Source organism: Aptenodytes forsteri, unplaced genomic scaffold (genome assembly GCF_000699145.1).
Source record: "Aptenodytes forsteri isolate BGI_AS27 unplaced genomic scaffold, ASM69914v1 Scaffold166, whole genome shotgun sequence".
NCBI lineage: Eukaryota > Metazoa > Chordata > Aves > Sphenisciformes > Spheniscidae > Aptenodytes > Aptenodytes forsteri.
The window spans coordinates 1178211-1196828 of NW_008796110.1; the positions used below are offsets into that span (position 1 = coordinate 1178211).

The 18618-nt window shown below is 37.7% G+C and overlaps 1 protein-coding gene across 1 annotated transcript in view; it reads right to left on the reverse strand.

Annotated features, from left to right (window-relative positions):
• TUBGCP6 (tubulin gamma complex associated protein 6) overlaps positions 1-18618 on the reverse strand; it is a 48821-nt gene that overhangs the window by 24498 nt on the left and 5705 nt on the right. Inside the window, 16 exon segments of the mRNA XM_009286778.2 lie at positions 3245-3408; positions 5563-5748; positions 6187-6271; positions 6898-6951; positions 7420-7505; positions 9075-9165; positions 9798-10071; positions 10359-10426; positions 12072-12178; positions 13483-13572; positions 13949-14008; positions 14401-14466; positions 16934-17060; positions 17699-17767; positions 17978-18082; positions 18163-18260. Coding sequence (XP_009285053.2) covers positions 3245-3408; positions 5563-5748; positions 6187-6271; positions 6898-6951; positions 7420-7505; positions 9075-9165; positions 9798-10071; positions 10359-10426; positions 12072-12178; positions 13483-13572; positions 13949-14008; positions 14401-14466; positions 16934-17060; positions 17699-17767; positions 17978-18082; positions 18163-18260 — 1730 coding nt within the window.

The window sequence follows — 18618 nt, forward strand, 5'->3', positions numbered from 1 at the left end:
GCCGCGGCCCGTGAAATGGGGTGAGCCCGCGCGCAGGCAGGGGCAGGAGGCACCAAGGCCCGGGGGCCCTCGCAGCCCCGCTGTGGTAACGCCGCGTCCCCGCCGCGGCGATAGGCGTCCCGGGTCCCCGCGCCGGAGCGAGGGACGGGAGCGCTGCCGCGCCTCCCCGCCGCCGTTACCGCAGGATGGTTTAAACGCCGGTACATAAAACGCCGATTTAGAGAGTTCACGGTTTTTTAAACCATTCCTGCGATACTTACTTTTAACGTTGCCACTCAATTTACAAGAAATAACACACTACTGCAGAAAGCAATAAACCACACTTGTATTGTGTCCCGATCTGCAGAATGTAACTGCAGTCTTCTGACAGTATCTGCAAACTAGTTCTACCAAGAGTAGACATTTTTTTGCTCTTCATGTTTTAAAAAATGTGATCAAGATCTTAGAAAAATACATATCAAAATGCAACATTTGTATCATTGGCTGTAGAGATTCAGTTGAACAAAGCCAGGTGAAAGGGAATGAGCTGAGGTATTTCTGAGAAAATGCTTCTTCCTTGAAAATGCTGAATTGTCCAAAAAAACGTATTTTTTTTCCAGGGGAGAGAGAAGAATAGACCAACAAATCTCCTGTTCTGAAAAGTTCTGAAGCTGAAGTTTGGCCTTTCCCCAGTTTCCAATCTAAAGTAAATTTTTGGAGTGTGAAGTTTAAAGAAATTCTGAACTGAAACTGATGGAAAACAAGGAATGTATTTGGTTAATTAAGGCTATACAATTTATGATACATATCGTTTGTTATATATATATTCTGACATGTGTTTAATAAGGAACAGATGTTTGCGTAAATCATTAACCATGTCCTTCTGAAGACAAAGAACGCAGGAACCATAAAACAACCTTAAGATTAGATAATGGGACAATCCGACAAGCGGAAAGGAACATCCCAGCAGTCAACAACATAGTTAAAGATAAGGACACAAAATATTCAAGGATTAGGAAAAACCTGGTGCCAACTAGGTGAAAGGGGACGAGGAAGACTACCAGCCTTCATCGGAACGACCCCAGCCCAGAATTATTTGGAAGATCTGCGCAGGCGCAACTAATTAGCATGAGAAGCGGGGGTAGGCGTGGTCAGATAATAAATATGTATAGACGTTATTAGAATATTCATTATTCAATTGTATAAATATGATGTGACTTTTGTCATAAGCATGCACGATAGGTGGAGAGATCCCCCGTGCATCCAGCGCGCTGCAAATAAAGAATATACTACTTGAACGAATTCGTGAAACAAAACAGAACATCTTCGTGTTCTTCAACTTTTGTATGTAAAAGTGTTTGAGATGGCTTTTAGTTTCTTTTGAAATAGATTTTCATTTCAAAATGTTTCATTTCCCATCCAGCAATAACTGAAAACCGGTATAAATGAGAAGGGAATCACTGGGAACAGTAATAAAAAGAGAATTGTGAAGACAGATTTAGTTGTTCAAATTATGTAAAGTTGATCCCAGTAGCAACACCAGTATAAAAATAATTTGAAGTTTTTGAAATCAAAAGGTGGCATTATTGAAGTCACAATCACAGAAAAGTGCTCTTGAAAATGAGCCCGAAACCGTGTCTGGAATGCTGCAAAACAAGGCATGCTATGGCTATTGCCTTGGGATGCTGATTTAATTTTGAGAATTCACATGATGTCAGCCTTAGGCCATTACCAAATCTCTGGGGGTTTGGGGGTTTTATTTGTTATATAGACAATTTACATTTGAAAAGACGGCAGAGTGAAGTCCTCTTTACGCGGCTTTATTCAATTATGTATTTGTAATTTTATATATGCAAAATATTTTTCTTTTTTCTCTCATGCCCTGTATAGTTCAGGAAATTAAACTTAATCATCACAGGTCTGATGTAGGAAATGCATACACTATAGCTGTTCAGCTGCTTTTCTTTCTTCTTGCAATTGACCATTACTCATTAGAAAAATTAAAAGAATAGACCATGTTAAGTGAATCCTTTAAATCAGATTATGAAATGAGATTTCATTAATCTGAAGGACCTGTTGTTAAGTTTAAACTCCCAATGAAATGGTGGTGGTGGCAGCAGTGCAAGCACTCTGGGATTATGTTGAACAGTATTAAAATGTTTTGGCTATTATGATTACTCATTTCAGACGCCTGTCTTCTGGACTTCTTTAACATTCATGCAGTCAAGCTACTGCATATGCAAGCCTGACTTGACAATGTCACAAATGACATAGGCCCCAGTTTGCAGTAATGAAGTATTTGAGTTGTTTTCAAGTGTCAGTCTTGAATAATTAGTGCCAATATAGAATTTGCAAGCACAATTCTCTAGCTGAAAATATGGATTTTAAGTATTTTAAAAACAGGAGGCAATCGTGAATGGCTCTTACTCTGTTTAGAGATTGACCATCTCTTTTCCTGATGATTTAAAAGGCAACATGAACAGCAACACATTTTCTTTTTCTTCTGCTGTGTAAAATTATTCTGAAGTCAGTTTCTTCAAATTCCATTCTTCACTGAAAAGAACAGCAGTAAGAAAAACAGTTATTAATCAAGCTCATACCACAATTCCCAACCCCGTAAGAACATTTTTATTGGAACCAGACCACTGCTCTTGGCCATTTCTCCTGAAAGACAGCAAGGCATTTTCTTTCAGAGAGAGATGCCCACCTTTATCATTGCTTTTTCTGTTGAAAACCAAAAGTCACTCAATAGATAAATGTTTCTAGACAAGTATGTTTGAAAACATACATACCTGCCTAATCTGATTCCTGTACAAATGCAGTACCCAATCCTCAGCTATTTGTGGATGTAATTTAAGCATGACTAATCGTTATTGAGTTAAGTGAAGTTATTTGTGGACAAGTTAAATGTAAATAAAAACGTATCCTGATTCTGCACTATATTCAGAAAACACGTTAGCTATCAGAGCCAGCGCACATCTTATTAACCATTCTTTAAGCACGTAACATTTTGGTAGTTTCATTTCAAAATTTTGGAATAACAGTATTCAAAGTTCCTACAGGTACAGTTATTATGCTAAGAAATTCAGTGCTTTCTGGCTCAAGTGGCAGAATTAAAAGCATTCAGAGTTTCATCCTTTTCACATTAGATTAATGTGCTCCCACTGACTTTAATATCCCACTGACTTACAGGATCCAGCTGTATTTCATCATCTTTTCAGAAACTTGAATATATTCGTAAGAACTAAAGATAAAAATAGACAACTTACCTGAACACTGAAGCATTTTCCATTCCTGCTGAAACTGGTCTCTTAGTATTTTTATTTTATTTGCTTTTTCTTGGGTAGGAGGTACATAAACTCCAAAGTGAGGTGTAGAAGCACCCACTAATGCTTTGGCTACACTTTGCATTAAATTTATCTCTGTGTCCTATTTAAGAAGAAGAAGAAAAAAATACTCCTGTGAACCAAACTTTCTTTGTTTCAGTAATACATGAAATATTTTAAAACAAGCTTTTGTAATTAAGTTGCTAATATTAGTAGCAAGAATGAGCAACTTTCAATTTTCAAATAAAAATGTGTCAAAATGGAGAATTTTTTTTCTGAAAAAGGTAAATTAATTTTTATCTCCTGTAAAACTTGTTTTTTTCAAATAGAGAAAGAATCTCAGTTTTCCTTTTGTGATTGAAAAGAAACAGTGCTGGGTTAAAGGTAGAAAATGTTAGGAGGGAAGGGGAGCATGGAGCTTGTTTACTTCATGCATCATTTACTTTCTCTACCTGGAGAAAATAGTGATATATTTTGCTTCATCAGAAAGTGATAATTTTTGGACTCCTGACAGTCTAAATCAATGTCATTTGCTCACAGAAATTATATTCTGAGGTGTCCATGGTATATGAGGATTATTAACATTTATTTTGAAGACTGTAACTCTATCTTATTTTTAAAAGATAGAAGAATTGTAAAAAAAATTCTAAAAAGCCAAACCCATGCATTAGAAAATCCCCCCAGATTAGGTAAGTCTGTTATGGAGCTACCTGCAGGGTACCAGTATAAAAGCCTCAGTCATTTCTTAAAGATGTATGTCTAACTTCCTTTTTATCTCTGAGTTTACCCTTCAGTATATCAATAATTCTTTCTGTGTCATACTCCTAATTAGTAATGTGCAAATACACTATTTCCGTATACTGTATATCAATATATAAATTATATTAGCTCAGACAATTTACATATCAGCACTGTAAATTAAAACAACATTTGAGAAGACTACAGAATAAAGTATGTCAAAATCCACTTAATTGGCAGCTTAATGAATAGTATGTCTTTAATTGGATACTTGCTGGGAAACAGATTAGAATAAAATTGCATACGTGAACAATTATTCATTGTTTCTCATTAAAGAAGAACTAGAAGGCGCAAAAGCAATCAAAAGTTACTGTTTCACAGAACAGACAAAGAAATTGTGTTACTCACAGCCACAAGATGCTGCAGAGGCCAAGAGTGTAAGTCGAGTGCTTTAAGAGATTAGACAAATTCAGGGAAGATACGCTTACTAGCACTTATCACACACTGGTCTGGATACAGCCTCCGACTTCCTAAATTTAGAAATCCTTAACTTGGTAGCATATGAAAAAACTAGACTAGGGAAAGACCCATATATTCTCCATTTCCTTTCCCAGGCTCTCTATCAGAAACACAAAGCTGGGGTAGATTGGTCCTCAGTTATGTATTATGGCAATTAAGTTCACTTAAAGGATATGTGCCATTTTGATTTATTTTCTGCATGATGGAAGTCATGTGTGATAAAGTACAGCATGGGAGAGAGAAGGAGAGGAAATTTAGTGTTTTATGATAAACAGGAGAACGGGCTGCTTTCAATCACTTTTGATAGAAAGCGGCCATATAATTAACAGACAACAAGTATCTCTTTTCAGGAGACAACGCTGAGCTGTGAATCCTAGGTGGAACGGGAAGTTAATCCCCAAACTGTGGCAAATTGTCAGAACATGCACTGTCTATAGATGTAACCATGGGCTTGCATTCATGTCTCAGCTTCTCAATCACGCAGGCTGCCTACAGCTCGGTATGCATCTGTGTCTGGTCTTGTTCTCAGTCCAGAGAGAAACTTGGGCTATTTGCATCGTGAACTCAGGGGTACCAAAGACAGTGTAACAGCCAGTATTTTCTACTGGGCAGCTTGAAGCAGTTCATACCAAGCACGCTGCTGCTTGATTTGAGTTCTGTCCTAGGCACTTTGAAGTACCACGGCTTAGAATCATAGAATCACTGAGGTTGGAAAAGACCTCTAAGATCATCGAGTCCAACCATCGACCCAACACCACCATGCCCACTAAACCATGTCCCTAAGTGCCTCATCTACTCGTCTTTTAAATACCTCCAGGGATGGTGACTCAACCACTTCCCTGGGCAGCCTGTTCCAATGTTTAACCACTCTTTCAGTAAAGAAATTTTTCCTCATGTCCAATCTAAACCTCCCCTGGTGTAACTTGAGGCCATTTCCTCTCGTGCTATCGCTAGTTACTTGGGAGAAGAGACCGACACCCACCTTAGCACCACTTCTTACCTCAATCACTGCAAAAATTCGAGACTCGGCTAATCCTTGTAGTAAAGCAAAAAGCAGAGAAATTTCACTTATTCCAAGGCTCCTGTTTGGTCCAACAGCTATTACTGTCAAGTTAGGTTGATAACTATATGCTACAGGAAGAATGAATCCAAGTACAGCAGAAAAGAAGTCATTTCCTTCAGCATCCTTTAACAACAATAAGAAACTGTTTAGCACAAATGTAAAGCTCCAAATTCCCAGATATAAAATAAAACAGTAAGGTGAATCTCAAAAAGCTTTTGATTTGACCTAGGAAACGGGATACTGATCTATTTTCACCGCAATTTTTATATGAAACATGCAGATTATTCATCTCTTCCTTAGTGTCTTTGCACTGCAACTCTGCCTTCTTGAAGATGAACTGCAGTAGCTACTGAAGGTTTCCTCAAACCCATGCATTCTAATACACTGTAAAGATCTGTGAAGGAGTAGTACCCTGGCAAGGGCAAGCAAAGGAAATATTTTCAAAGGTCCAAATTGCAGTGAGGGGTGTAATTCGCAGCATCATTTTATGAATTTGTAAATATATTCTATTATTTCTGTTCAAGTTTTTTTCTTACGTTGTTTCCAGAAAGTGAACCTTACCTCCTTCCAGTTTAGAGAAATACAGTGTTTGGAGCTGGTCTTTCCAGACCGTTCTTTCTCACAAATATGTATCATGAGTATTTTTCTGTAAATAAAAACCACATCTGAGTATTTAACCAGCAACTTCCAATGAGATAAGAAGATCTTTTCTTTCATCATTCTTTAAATACTAATTCATAACACAGAAGCAAATAACTATTTGCATTACTACATGTAAACCCCAATTAAAACTGAAATCCTTTTTAAGGTATTTTTAGAAAGAGTATTAAAGACTATAGGCAAATTACTTTTAAGAAAGAGGGGAAGCGGCAAAAAAAGTTACAGATAAGTAAAGATGACTTTCAATAAGGAACTCGGCATCAGCAGTATGTGCCCCTGCAGTTATACGGGGGTACACCCTATACAATTAATAATTGCCTTCTTTATTACTTTCTATTTTCAATATTCTATTTTCAGTAACAATCTAAATTTCAATTAATATAGAAGGATTATACTTTAAACCTACCACTAAACTCATAAAGCGGCATTTAAAGATAGCAGTTTGTCTTTAGAGATATATTTGGGGATGTTTTGTATTTTGTCTCAAGCTAAACTTAATGAACATTAGCTCACGACTGATTCCTTAGTGCAGATTTCATCATACATATGGACACTTATGAACATTTATAAAGCCTTTGGGATTTGAATCCCTGAAGTAAAGAGAAACCTCACCCATCTTCTGTGTTCGGTATGATTTGCATGTCTCCAACAAATATACAAAGCACTCTGCATAAAACAAAAGAAAAATATACATGCATTTACAACTACAAGTAATTTTTTTCAATTAGTGCAATTTGTTTAAAGACTTTGCATGTAGATTAGATGCATAAAAAAGAATGTATGTTGTTTCTGAATTTGGTCCATTAAAAGTATAAAGAAAACACATTTATGACAGCTCAAGGGAACTTCTTTTCTCCTACCAAATACTGGGGAGAAAAAACAAAACCCAGAAAATGTCCTCAGGCCAAAGACAATCGAAATCTGACAAAGAAAATGTAGGCTAGCACAGCAGTCATCCTTACAAATGTTTTGCCTTTGGTAAGGCAAAAGGTTTTTGCTGGCATATGCGATATTGTCTGTACTACATATTGAAAATGCTATGCGCATGGAGATGCTATTTGTTTTAAAATTAAGGTTTCAAGGCAATTTCTACATTTTGTCAAAGGGCCCCAAATGCAAAAGATACAAAGTCACCTTTGAAATCCGAAACGAACAGAATGTCTTAGTGCAACAGCAACAGAAACAGCAGCTGTGGGTGATTCTGCAATTCCATTGCATACCTACAAAATACATTTTTCATTCAGAAGTAATTAATGCTGCACAAGATCATGTTTTTTATTTGTAACAACTGTATTTGTACTTGTTTATATGTATCATTCAAACAAAGCTACAGCTGTATGAAAGGTATCTTAATGATCTATCATAGTAGGGTTAAGAAAATGTTATTAATTCATTTTCTACAGAAAGGCCTTATTTGATCATTATGCCAAGAGCTGTTCTATTACTTCAAAAGTATGGTGCTATGCTGAAAGGCAACTGTAAAAATAGCTTTTGCAGGGGAAGGTCATCTTTACTGGTTCTCTCCATAGTCTGCAGATTGGATACAGTCAGTGTGCCAGCAGGCAAACTGCACCAGAAAAAAATACACCCTATGAAAAGGAGGTTGTCCCTCAATTCTAATTCTGACTCTTCCTTTAACCTAGGCAAGCTATTCCTTTCTGGAAAATACTATGACAGTATTACTCAATCAACCTTTCAGTGTTTATTTGTGTTGTGTAGTGCTTTGAATGCTACGTGAAAGCTAAGCAAAAAGATAATGCGTGCTCCTCCTCCTCACTCCTCCTCTTTGTATTTGTCAACACAAAAAGCTCAGCTTAGCATCTGCAACTCATGAAAAGTTCTATTTCTTTTTGCCAGTTACCATTTTTTTAAATTTGTTTTTTTGACTTGTCCCCGAGATCTACATATGTGACTTCCAACAGCAAGAAGATGGCTTACAAGAAAGAGGCCATCCTGGCAGCTACTCTTCCTTGCAGGCCTGGTACTTTAAAGAGAGCTTTTCATTCAAAGGGAGAGACTGATTTATTATGATATAATAATCTTTTGTTTTCTTAACTTGTTTGCAGTTTTTCTCTTTGCTTCTCCAAGTTTTTATACATAAATACAAACGTGCACCCTCTAAGCCTGCCTTCTCTTCATTCCTGACCCTGCAAGAATCAAAATGCTGAATTGGAATTACTCTGTTCAGAATCACAGCATACAGTGGTGTTTTCAACAGCTCCACTAAAGCAGTATGTGCACGTGTGTGTGTAAACCAAAACTTACTCTCAGTAAATTGTTGTACAAATAAGGGTAAGTGGGTGCAGCTGCACATAGCATGGCATCTCGTAATGAAGGGTAATGCAGAAGTAAACTCTGTCCTAAAGACAGAAAGCAAAACTCTGCACTGAGACAGGAAAATTTTTGACGTTTCTTGCTCAGATTTCTTGCTGCTGCTCACTGGTGCTTGATACACCACCTCCTGCTCCCCTTAACTGGAAGGGTGAATGCCTGGCTCACCTGTGTGTCAGAGTGATGAGAAGGTTGTTACTGACTCTCATGCTGTGACTGCAGAAAAGCAGGACAATGTCTTGTCCAAAGATCATTAAAAAGATGTCTTGGGGTTATCCCTAAATAGTTGTTTTCTCATCTTGCATACTCACTCTTGTAGCTAAGCACATTCTAGCTGAGATTACTGGGGTCGTGAACTATACAGTAACTAATACCTGGATGACAATATAGTTGAAGCAGAAATCAGAGAAATCCAACTCTCCCCCCCACCCCCCAAGATCAAAGCAGTTTATTATTACCTCCTTCTTAAGTATTTTATCTAGGATGGCCAACATACTGCCAAGAGAGAGCAAAGTTTTGTCCTCTTTCACAAGGTCTGCATAAAAGCCACTGTAAAATAAATTATATGTAGAACTAGGTTAGAGGCAATAATGCTTTTGAAGATGACACTGATAACTGTACTTCACGGTTCGTATTGACAGGGTACATTTTGTATAGGTGCTACACATTCATTCTCAAGACTCTAGCTCTAGCAGGAAGATGACAACACTGTTGCCTGACAGTCTTGAGCTCTATAAACCTGTCTCCATTCTGCTCTGGAAAGAAAACAAAAATGTCTGACAATTTTCAGGAAACAGAGTTCTGTCAAAATTAGACTAAGACAAAAATTGAGCTTCTCAAATCAGACCAGTTTGGTATTTTTTTCAGCTAAAACTGAACACAGAGCTTTAAGGCACCTTCCTAGCAAAGTCTCTTTCTAAATGAATACATTTGCACTAACTGTTCTACCTTCATTGAAAGAGTCTCCTCTAAAAGTATCCTGGTTAATTCTTTAAAGGACTTCAAGGCTACGACTGATAAGCAACACCAATGTCTTAATTTTTCAAAGAAAGAAACTCTGGCTATAATTGAGTAGACTAAGGCCAAAAAGATGACCATGGCAGAGACAGAGCTAGATGACAGACTGTACAGAGACCTCTCATCCTCAAAATTCTGTTGAAAATTAAATAGATAGGACCAACCTGACAAGAGCTTTTATTTCAGTTTTGTCCATTTCCTTCACCAAATGAACCAGTACAGGGAGCAAATGCACTGAACCTTTAGAGTCAGTTGTTGTTGCTGTTTTGATGGGAGGCACGGGAAACAGAATATTTTTCATGTGCAGTTCCAAAAACCTTTCTACTTTGACAGTTTCATCGTTGTTCGTCATCTTAGATTCCTGTTCTGTGGAGGGATTTGTATTAGCCTTCTTTAGTAGGTGTGATTTGGTGCTCAAATTTTGTAAAAATGATGTATCTAGAGGAAAAAAAAAAAGAGGGGTTTCACATGTATTAATTCCTGAGCAGTGTGTTAATATTTGGTTACATTTATTTACAAAACAGAGTACATCTGTATTCATAGTATGCATATTTATTTCCATACACTAGCTACAATGTTTCCTGCCACAGATGTTATTTTTCAGTGCTGCTACATTTGTTCTAATCTAGCAAAAGGTCATAAATGATAATAAATCTTATGCCCTTATTTTTGACACAGAAAACAGCATCCTCAATCAACGCTTGAAAAAAGAGAAGAGTAATTACCTTCATACATCAACCATTTCCAGTAGGGTTTATGCGCGGCTCTCACATTTTGAATAGATTCAACAGCACTACCAAAGAAACAGGATTAACAGTATCAGCACTAATGAAAATACAGGAAACAAAAAACTTACCTCAATGAAAAAGCAGAAACAAAAAATCCAACTGAAAATGAACAAGCCCTGGTCTATTCCAAGAATGCAGAACAGAAAGATAAAGAGAGTGAGAGTCAATCGGCAGATTGCTTAGAAAGATTAGACTTAAGAGTCAAAAAAGAAAAGTGAAGAACACATGCAGTACGTACACACATTTACCCACATTGAGTGAAATCCCGACCCTGCTGTTGGAGGAAGCACACCTGTCTCTGACTTCAGGAAAGGCAAGATCTCACCTGTCTGTCTTTGCTCTGTCAGAGATTTTATCTACAGAATATAAAGACATAATTAGATTCACTCAAAAGCAAGACTATCTGTTCAGGAACCAAGTAAATCACATTACCTGCTATTCTTTGCATTGAAATCTCTTTTTTATCATCACTGGTATTTGCAGCACTATAGGCAAACGGTCCTATTATGTTTGCTATCATACAAACATAATTCAGGTCATGTTAAGTCCAGGACAAATGCTGTGTACTTGGAGATTATTTATAAGGTGTTCAGGAGCTGTACTGATATAATAGATAAATATGTAATCAACTCTCTATTACCTGGGATGATAGCAACCTGAGATACTACAGTTGGTAGAGAAGAAAAAGAAGTGATAGAGGGACTATGGGATGTACTGGGAGCAAAATAACCAGCTTTACTCTATCACAGTTTACCAAACCCAACTGTGCCCACAGCCTGTTCGTATCTATGCTGCTTCCCTGTCTGATCTGAGCTCTGAGTTTTAACTAACACAGCCAACTGGTTGGTGCTGCCTTCTACCCACCAAAATGCATGAGGAGCATTACTGCTGAAAAAAGCATGGGACAACTATTGAGGTGGGAGAGAGACTGAAGATGGAACATGGAGACGTGGAGGAGATGGTACAGACAGGTAGAGAGAAAGACGCTGTTCAGATGTGGGACTGATTCAGGCCCAAGGTTCAGAATGCTTTACTAGGTCAGATTCACCACTGTGCAAACACAATCCTACTGTCTCCAAAAAGAAGTTAGACCCGAAGTTTAATTATCTTGGTACAGCTCCACACAGTGGAGTGTTTTCGCACCCCAGGCCTCGATGCTCCAAACTTCAGAAACAGAAGGAGTAATCAAGACTGGCTCTGCATAGCGTCAGCTCTCACTGGTGAGAGAAAGGTTCGCTCCAGCTATTGCTGTACTACAGCAACTGCAGTGGCTCTGGAGTCTGAAGAGCTAATCCTTGCAATTACATACTTTCCCAAATACGGGCTGTTATTAACTGGCATTGCCTTTATTACAGCAGGATTGTCTCTGCCTTGAGTGAGATGGATCTCTGCAGGATAACAAGGCCAAGGATAAATAGCATAAAATTATAAGCCACTAAGAAGTTCTCGCAACTTGAAATCATTTCAGAAACAGAAGTATACAAAACTGTACCTTGGATGACTTTTTTGAAAGCAAGCTATCCAAAGCAGAAAATAATGTATTATAAAGCATCATATTGAAACTTTGCTTCAGCAAAATGTGCAAAGCATGCATGTCTTTAGTCTCTTTGATAAATACATGGGTTGTTCTAAAATTCTTCACATGCTTACCTCAGGCAAGGTGCCATTTCTCCAGTTATTTCAGGTACAGGATCTCCAAGCAAAGTTTTTACAGTCATGCAGACTGATTCAGACAATGACTTTAAGTGGTATCCACCCTAGAAAAAAGTATTTTGTGTCACCTGAGGAACAAGTACTTGTAACATCTATCTGAATATCATCATGGAAAATAAATTAAACTTTTGAAATATATCTGAATTTACAGAAACGGAAGATGATATGCAAGTACATCTAAGTCACTGATTTTCAATATGAAAACAGTAAGTTAGAGACTATTTGCTGAACTTCATTGGCATCCCATGATTCAACCCACTTTATCATGTTTCGATTCATTTTGGAAATCAGTCATGACTTTGCCATGAAAACCCTGGAAACATACACCTTCTCCATTCCTATCCATGATATGCCATCTTCAACAATTCTTGTGGAAGATGCCTTAGAAGGCAAATATTATCACTGTCCTCTAAAATGTCTGTACGAGGGAAATCTCCCACAGCCTGACACTTGTAAGATATGGTTGTCCTAATGGTTTGGCAGAATTTGGAGAACAACTGAAGATAGATTTAAGACTGCTAGATTGCAGATGATAAGACTGCTTCCTGCATACCACCTGCGGAGCGGTCACATCATCTGTATTAGGAGGGGATGCTTATCTGCACTTCAGCTAGTAGACAGAAATATCTATAATAACCTGCTGGAGAGAAGGATGAGGGAAGAAAGGTCATGCAAAACAGCTGTCAAGTGAATCAATTCATAAACAGTTCACTTCTGGAGACCTTGTTGGCAGTAGTATTTCCACACACTTATTCACCTCAAAAGCCACCATTTTTCAGCAGAAATAGGGAGTTGAAATCTAGATTTCAAAAGGTGGAAACATTTTTAATTGTTTAAAAAAAAAAAAAAGCTCTTGGAAAAAGTGCTTGCATAGAGGCTTTTAATCAAAAAAGGTGGAATTTAGTAAGGGCTCCATCACTAAGTAAGAATATATTTAGGTTAGAGGTTTTCTAAACTCTCCTGGAGTAAGACATACTTGCAAAAACACTGGTAATGCAGCTTATTCACTAAATACATTTTAATGAGTTGGGGACTGTCCAGAGCAGCAATCTAGTCACTGTTCACAAGAACTGAACATCTGTGGAAGATACGGTTTTTTTGAACAATGAGCATATGCTCCTCTGTTTCAAAATTTTAAGTTAAAAAAATCAGTTTTTAAGACATGCATTTCTTTTAATGTATAAGAGCATTGTCAAATCCTAGTCATTTTTGCATACCTGACTCTCAAAAGAAAAATAAAAAGAATGAATTATTTTGTTAAGAAGCTTCACTTCCTAGCTTCTAGCTTGCCCTATATAGCTCTAATACAAAGACCCTTCCCCTGGGAGTACGTTTCCAAAGTCTTTACCTCTAGGATGACACACAGCTTTCCATTAGCTAACTGCATCAGGAAATGGGTAAGATGGGCAAAAACCTCAGGAGTGGCACTCATCTGACCCTAAATCAAAGAAAAAATTTTGAGAGATAACACCCTGAATCAAAAACATTGGTAAAAAAACCCCCATGCAATCTGAAATACGGGAGCCTGAGTTGGAATACTGGAACACTTGCTTCTCATTGTATCTAACAAAATGCTGAACCAACTGCTTTAAAGGAAGGTGCAAAAAACAACACAGTAATTACGCCTATGGGGTAATTTGTCTTTACGTGTCTTGTAATATTTAATGAGCTGGGGTCAGCTTAAAGACTCAAACATCTATTTTTAGCTTGGTCAAAGTGAATTTCACCTAGCAATCACAGGACATTTAAGAGGTAGGAATATTTTGCAAACAGATTCATGACTGACAACACAAAGGCCACAAGAAGTTACTTACTTCAGGGTCTCCAATTCCAGAATCGTATCCAGAGGAGACAAGAACCAGTTCAGGATCAAACTGTTATAAAACAGAGAAAGTTGTAGCACATTCTTATGTCCCATTTTCAATTTTTTACTGGATTTCAAGTGTACCATGTTCAGCTGTTTTTTCAGCTACAATATGAACACAAATAAAGACTCTTCTTGAATAAAAACTAAGATTACCCTTTTATACTATTTTCATTCCTGCTAGAGAAGTTGCAGATCATTATATTGAATATTTAAAAGCTAACATTCCGTAAATATTATTCAGTTGATCAGGACATTATTCATACCAGCAGAAATAATGTGTTAACTGTGCTACTGGCAATTACTGCATTTCTACAAAATATTCAATGGTACCTGCTTAAGAAGTACTTAGGAAGTAGTCTTTGGTTTTGCTATTCAAATAGCAGAACAGTAAAAAGTTACCTCAAAAGCCATTGGAAGCAACACATGGAAAAATGCAGCAAGATAATCTGAATTTCCCATCCCAACCTGCAAAATGTGAGAAATACAGGTCATATTTTCCTGTTGGAATAAAAAATTTTCTAAGGTTCTTCAAGACTTTAGGGAAAGAAATTCAAGACTTTAGGGAAAGATAGTATAAAAAAAAGTTAAAAAGGGAACCTTACGAGGTCAAGTAAAACAAACTCCATTTAAGTAAAGTGCATAAATATCCACCATTTTTCTTTGCTGAACGAGGATGGATGTAATCATCTCCTGAAACACTTTCTGTTTTGATGCCTAGGCAAGATATTCAAGAAAAAAAGAATATGTGCATGTTTGTTTCTGTTTTTCTTTTAATTTTTTTTTTTTAAACATTAGCATATTCTGAGCCATATTTCTCAGCAGACATTCCACTGACAGGAAGGAGGTATACTGTGCTAAGACATCTGCCAAGCAAGTGAAGCAGTGCACTTCTCAGAAAGTGTTACATAAAGCACAAGATAGAATGCTATTGCATTTGCTTTGTCGTGCTGTAAACAACATTTACCTTATTCCAAGGCAAATTTATGTTAAAACCTTTTCCTTTCCCCAGACCCACAGCATCATAATCAGACTCTTTGAGTGATGGCCAGAATTCCTGATGTTCATAGCGATGCCAGGAAAAATACAAAACACTGAAAGATACAAGAAACAAATCCAACTTGACAAAAAGATTCTGAAAACTGACTTCGTATCCTGAACCTGGTGGCTGTATTGACTAAAAGCATGAAAACAGAATCATCCTTTCCCCTTAATTCTCTTAATGGACTTGGACTGTGAAAATTGGTACAGTAGGTCCTATGCCTAGGACAACTGCTAAAAAATTATTGTATGCATGCAATCCCTTCACGTCAAAGACAAGGCATTTTCAGAAGAGCAGACTTCTTTCTAGAATCTAATTCTGTGGCTTCTCAGAAAACAACGTGTTTTATCCAACTACTACTTGAATACTTGAACTGAGAGGTTCCTGAATAGAGCGAATAGAGATATTATCTGAATACTGTCACAGAGGGATCTTACTACTGGCAAACCGAGGTAGTCATATTGCTCACTTTGCTTGTTACTCTTTACAGTAGGATAGATTTACATATTTCTTTTTGTTAGAATTTTCCCTCTATTTGATAACAAGTAAAAACAGTGACTAAAATAGCAAGGAGAATGTTTCGTGTTTTCTAAGATTCTAGTTTTAGAAAGTTAAGAAATCTTATTCATTACAGAGGAAAGCTATAGTTAACTAGCTAACTTAAAAAAATAAATAAAATATCCTTCAAACCCCTTGGATCCTTCAAATATATATTGAGTTCCTTGCCCGTGGTGCACATCCCAGTCAACAATTAGGATTCTCTAGAGATCAGTAAAAGAAAACATTCAGCGGAAGAACCGCAGCATCTTAATCTAAATAAGGTACAGATGAATAATGTTTTTCTGTCCCAAGAGTTACATGACACCCAGAAAGCTCTAGACATTAATCTAAAACAGTGCAACATCAAACAGTTATCTAAATGCCATACTTGCACATGATAAGCTTCTCTAGGGTCAACCATGCACTTACCTCTGTAGACCGTATTTCAGTTTTGCATATTCTGCTGCAATAGCAACATTGTTGAACAAACAGAACCCATTAGCTGCATTTCTCTGGCTGTGGTGACCTGGAGGTCTAAAACAAAGTTTTATATGGTTACCTACAACAAAGGAAATTTTGGGGAGAAGTGAAGGCTTTCTCACATATTTTCTTACCTTACTAATGCCATTCCATTGCACACTTTTCCTGACATCACAGCGTCCACCAGCTGCAAAGTTGCTCCTACTGCTAGTCTGGCACAGCGGTAAGTGTTCTGAAAAAGAGAATCTCTTAGTTGTGTCCTGGTTTCGGCTGGGATAGAGTTAATTTTCTTCCCAGTAGCTGGTACAGTGCTGTGTTTTGGATTTAGTATGAGAATAATGGTAACACACCGATGTTTTAGTTGTTGCTAAGTAGTGCTTACACTAGTCAAGGACTTTTCAGCTTCCCATGCTCTACCGACTGAGAAGGCTGGAGGTGCACAAGAAGCTGGGAGGGGGCACAGCCAGGACAGCTGACCCAAACTGGCCAAAGGGACATTCCATACCATGTGACGTCATGCTCAGTACATAAACTAGGGAAAAGCTGGCCGGGGGGGCCGCTGCTCTTCTTTGCTGAACGAGGATGGATGTAATCATCTCCTGAAACACTTTCTGTTTTGATGCCTAGGCAAGATATTCAAGAAAAAAAGAATATGTGCATGTTTGTTTCTGTTTTTCTTTTAATTTTTTTTTTTTAAACATTAGCATATTCTGAGCCATATTTCTCAGCAGACATTCCACTGACAGGAAGGAGGTATACTGTGCTAAGACATCTGCCAAGCAAGTGAAGCAGTGCACTTCTCAGAAAGTGTTACATAAAGCACAAGATAGAATGCTATTGCATTTGCTTTGTCGTGCTGTAAACAACATTTACCTTATTCCAAGGCAAATTTATGTTAAAACCTTTTCCTTTCCCCAGACCCACAGCATCATAATCAGACTCTTTGAGTGATGGCCAGAATTCCTGATGTTCATAGCGATGCCAGGAAAAATACAAAACACTGAAAGATACAAGAAACAAATCCAACTTGACAAAAAGATTCTGAAAACTGACTTCGTATCCTGAACCTGGTGGCTGTATTGACTAAAAGCATGAAAACAGAATCATCCTTTCCCCTTAATTCTCTTAATGGACTTGGACTGTGAAAATTGGTACAGTAGGTCCTATGCCTAGGACAACTGCTAAAAAATTATTGTATGCATGCAATCCCTTCACGTCAAAGACAAGGCATTTTCAGAAGAGCAGACTTCTTTCTAGAATCTAATTCTGTGGCTTCTCAGAAAACAACGTGTTTTATCCAACTACTACTTGAATACTTGAACTGAGAGGTTCCTGAATAGAGCGAATAGAGATATTATCTGAATACTGTCACAGAGGGATCTTACTACTGGCAAACCGAGGTAGTCATATTGCTCACTTTGCTTGTTACTCTTTACAGTAGGATAGATTTACATATTTCTTTTTGTTAGAATTTTCCCTCTATTTGATAACAAGTAAAAACAGTGACTAAAATAGCAAGGAGAATGTTTCGTGTTTTCTAAGATTCTAGTTTTAGAAAGTTAAGAAATCTTATTCATTACAGAGGAAAGCTATAGTTAACTAGCTAACTTAAAAAAATAAATAAAATATCCTTCAAACCTTGGATCCTCTTCAAATATATATTGAGTTCCTTGCCCGTGGTGCACATCCCAGTCAACAATTAGGATTCTGCAGAGATCAGTAAAAGAAAACATTCAGCGGAAGAACCGCAGCATCTTAATCTAAATAAGGTACAGATGAATAATGTTTTTCTGTCCCAAGAGTTACATGACACCCAGAAAGCTCTAGACATTAATCTAAAACAGTGCAACATCAAACAGTTATCTAAATGCCATACTTGCACATGATAAGCTTCTCTAGGGTCAACCATGCACTTACCTCTGTAGACCGTATTTCAGTTTTGCATATTCTGCTGCAATAGCAACATTGTTGAACAAACAGAACCCATTAGCTGCATTTCTCTGGCTGTGGTGACCTGGAGGTCTAAAACAAAGTTTTATATGGTTACCTACAACAAAGGAAATTTTGGGGAGAAGTGAAGGCTTTCTCACATATTTTCTTACCTTACTAATGCCATTCCATTGCACACTTTTCCTGACATCACAGCGTCCACCAGCTGCAAAGTTGCTCCTACTGCTAGTCTGGCACAGCGGTAAGTGTTCTGAAAAAGAGAATCTCTTAGTTGTGTCCTGGTTTCGGCTGGGATAGAGTTAATTTTCTTCCCAGTAGCTGGTACAGTGCTGTGTTTTGGATTTAGTATGAGAATAATGGTAACACACCGATGTTTTAGTTGTTGCTAAGTAGTGCTTACACTAGTCAAGGACTTTTCAGCTTCCCATGCTCTACCGACTGAGAAGGCTGGAGGTGCACAAGAAGCTGGGAGGGGGCACAGCCAGGACAGCTGACCCAAACTGGCCGCCGGGGGGGCTGCTCGGGGACTGGCTGGGCATCGGTCAGCAGGTGAGCAATTGCTTCGTGCATCACTTTCTTTCTTCATTCTTTTATCATTATTATTATAT